The 3,120-nt window shown below is 35.9% G+C and overlaps 1 protein-coding gene across 1 annotated transcript; it reads left to right on the forward strand.

Moving 5' to 3' along the window:
- Positions 1-568: 568 nt before the first annotated feature.
- On the forward strand, positions 569-2,623 carry LOC149211051 (uncharacterized). The gene is made up of 3 exons (XM_089394520.1): positions 569-1,261; positions 1,370-1,633; positions 1,750-2,623. Exons 1-3 carry the CDS (start codon positions 578-580, stop codon positions 2,230-2,232), a joined length of 1,431 nt encoding a protein of 476 aa, XP_089250646.1. The 5' UTR covers positions 569-577; the 3' UTR covers positions 2,233-2,623.
- Positions 2,624-3,120: the final 497 nt, after the last annotated feature.

The raw sequence follows: 3,120 nt of genomic DNA on the forward strand, positions 1-3,120 counted from the left end.
AGCAGTGTAAAATCTCAGGAGGAGACAGAGTTTTCTTTTGTTGGTTGAAATATATTTTTGGTGAATCCCTCTGAGTGAAAGAGGAAGAAATATGTATCAGGCATTTTTATTTTAATGAATACAAACATTTTTATGGGTATGTAATACTCTGTTCTCAGCAAAAAAATTTTAAACTTCTCTGTGCAAAAGATTCTAGAGAGAAACAAAGCATTGTCTCTGTGTGTGTTCAGTTTGTTTGTTTTTGGGATTTTACTTGAAAAATCCCCAACAGAAGTTATCCAAGTTTTAGATTCGGAAAGTGAAACAAATGTAGTGGCAGTTATCTTGCATGGTTTCGGCAAAATTGGAAAAACTGTTTTTGCTGATGCTGTGTTTGCACGAATTTATATAGAAGGTTGTAAATATTTAATCGTGAGATTGGATGATATAACATCAAATCCAGATATAGTAGAGCTACAAAAATGCATATTAAAAGATTTGAGCATAAAAGCACCTATGTCAATGACAAGAAGAAATTGGGCATCTAGTGTTGGAGAATATTAGAATATTTGAGGATGGACAAAGAGACATTGGTCGCATGTTAGAGAAAGAGATTGCATTCATTTATATCGACAATGTTGTGCACGGAGATCGTCTAGAACAGATTTTGCCTAGGGACATGAAATCTGCAAAAAAGTTGAGATTACTTATTACTGCAAGAGACATAAATGAATGCACAGGGTGCAGAATGGAAAAGAAAGTGTATGCTACAAAATGCCTTTCCAAAACAGAGGCCATGAATCTTTTGAGGAAAGAAATGAATGGGGATCACATGAATGAAACCCAAATGGAGCAGATAGTAAAGACATGCGGTGGAGTTCCAAAACTGTTGACACTGGTAGCAGGATTCATACGTTCCGATGAGGACAAACTGAAAGCTTTTCGTATAGTGATGGAAGACGCAGAAAAATTGAAAGGTAAACCTTTTGGGAATATAGATCGCTATGTCTTTGCATTTGACAATCTGCCTGAAATATGCAAGGATCCATTTCTGGACATCTGTTTCTATTTCAGTGGATGGGATTGGGACACAGTGGCAGATATTGTGGGACAGTCTAAACTGGATATGCTTGAAAAGAGAGCTCTTGTCACCAGAGACACAAACAGGACTGTAAAGATACATGATATCATTTTGACAATTGGCCTCAACAAAGGAAATGGAACGAGACACACATTCACTGGTGCAAGTGCACATCAAATTCAGGAGTTTTTAATGGTTAAGGTAACTAATCTTTCTTCTTGAAAATATATCATCTATACAAATCTATTTCCTAAAATGTTTAGGTCAATCCTTATGATTCACTCAATTATACTTATCAACTGATTGCAGGACCTCCAAGGAATCAAAGGTCTCTGGTTTAGTAGAACTAAAGATCCATTCTATATATCTGCACAGAAATTAAATTTAATGTATAATTCACTGAGAATTCTTGCACTTGGAAATTCGACAAAAGTGGAAGAAACATGTAATAAAGCATTTGAGAAGCTTGTATTTTTCCAAGGAGAAATTCCCTATCTTCCTTTCAATGTGTCATGGTCAAAGGAGTTGAGGTATTTAAAATGGCAACCCCAAGATTTGAATTTACTAAAGGAGGTAATAAGTCTTCTTCACATATTTCATCCATTGTTCCTTTACTCATTCTTTCTTGAAAAGAAAAATATGAATTTATTCATCGTCATGGTTTTGACAATTGAATGCGTTATTTCCAGATGCCCTCCAGTCTGAAACACATGGAATTGGATGGAAAACTACATTCCTATGACTTTGAAATCTTCTCCAGTGATCTTCAACAGCTTAGAAATCTGAGGATACTCAGACTAACCCACTTTGCAGGGCTGAAAAAGCTGCCTGAAGAGTTGGGTGATCTACTAAATGGATTAGAAGAACTCACTCATTCATATAACGAATCAATAGAGGAATTGCCCAGCACAATTTCAAAGCTTCAATTTTTAAGAATATTGAGAATGGATTATTGTTCGAGTTTGAAGAAGTTGCCAAAAGATTTTGGATCATTGACTTCTTTGCAAGAACTCAATCTTTCATACTGCAGTTCTATACCAGAACTACCAAGATCAACGATAGAGCTTCAATCTTTAAGAAGGTTAACTCTTTCATATTGTACATCTATACAGGAGTTACCAAAATCAATTTCCAAGCTTCACTCACTAAAAGTATTGAGAATGGATCACTAAGTTCTTTGGAAGAACTCAATCTTTCAAATTGCAAATCTATTAAGGAACTATCAGTATCAATTTTAAAGCTTCAATCCTTAAGGATAGTAAGATTGAATTATTGTTCAGGTTTGGAATGGTTGCCCGATTTTGGGGTATTGAGATCTTTACAGGAACTTGAATTGGAAGGCTGTGAGAAACTAGAGCTGCCACAGAGAGAGCTCCTCGCCCCTCTCCTAAGGAACATTGGAACTTCCAAGAAGCTTTCAGGAAATTAGAGTATCTTTTTCCTGTCCAGTACTAGGGGAGCGGACAAGAAAAACGGTAGAGCAAGAAGTTTGTAAAAAAATGAAGGAGGTGGCCTCTCCAATGCCTTCTCCCAGCTTTTTTGTTATGTAATGGATATACTTATGCTACCATAATTCAATTGCAATGAGCATAGCAATGCTTTGTTTCTTGGTTTATTCAATGTAGTTGAATTTCTTCTGCGACAACCCTCGTTTATTGAATATCATGGCTCTCTTTTCGGTTTATAGAATATCGTTTCTTCTTTTGCGACTTAAATAAAGCTGCTTTCACTTTCGACTTATCTCTTGCTGCGTTTTCTTGTCCCTGTGACAAAACAAACATGTTTACGGTTATTATTACTGGTGCACAACTGCGCTTGCTCGAAAGCATTATATTTGGCGGGAAGCATTCTAACCCTGCATTATTAGTGCATTTGAATTTGAATTTGATGGGAATAATTTTTAACGAGAGCTTTGAAATATCTCAACAGTCCATATGTTTAAATCCAATACCTCCACCATATAATCCAAATGTTTTTTCCAATGCACCACAGAGAGTTGTAATGTAAGGATTGTTGAGCCAGAGCATTGTATATTGTGGTAATTCTATTATTTCAAGAGA

This window comes from Pinus tabuliformis, chromosome 1_2, assembly GCF_031772625.1.
Source record: "Pinus tabuliformis cultivar Carrire ecotype Pingquan chromosome 1_2, CPIR1, whole genome shotgun sequence".
NCBI lineage: Eukaryota > Viridiplantae > Streptophyta > Pinopsida > Pinales > Pinaceae > Pinus > Pinus tabuliformis.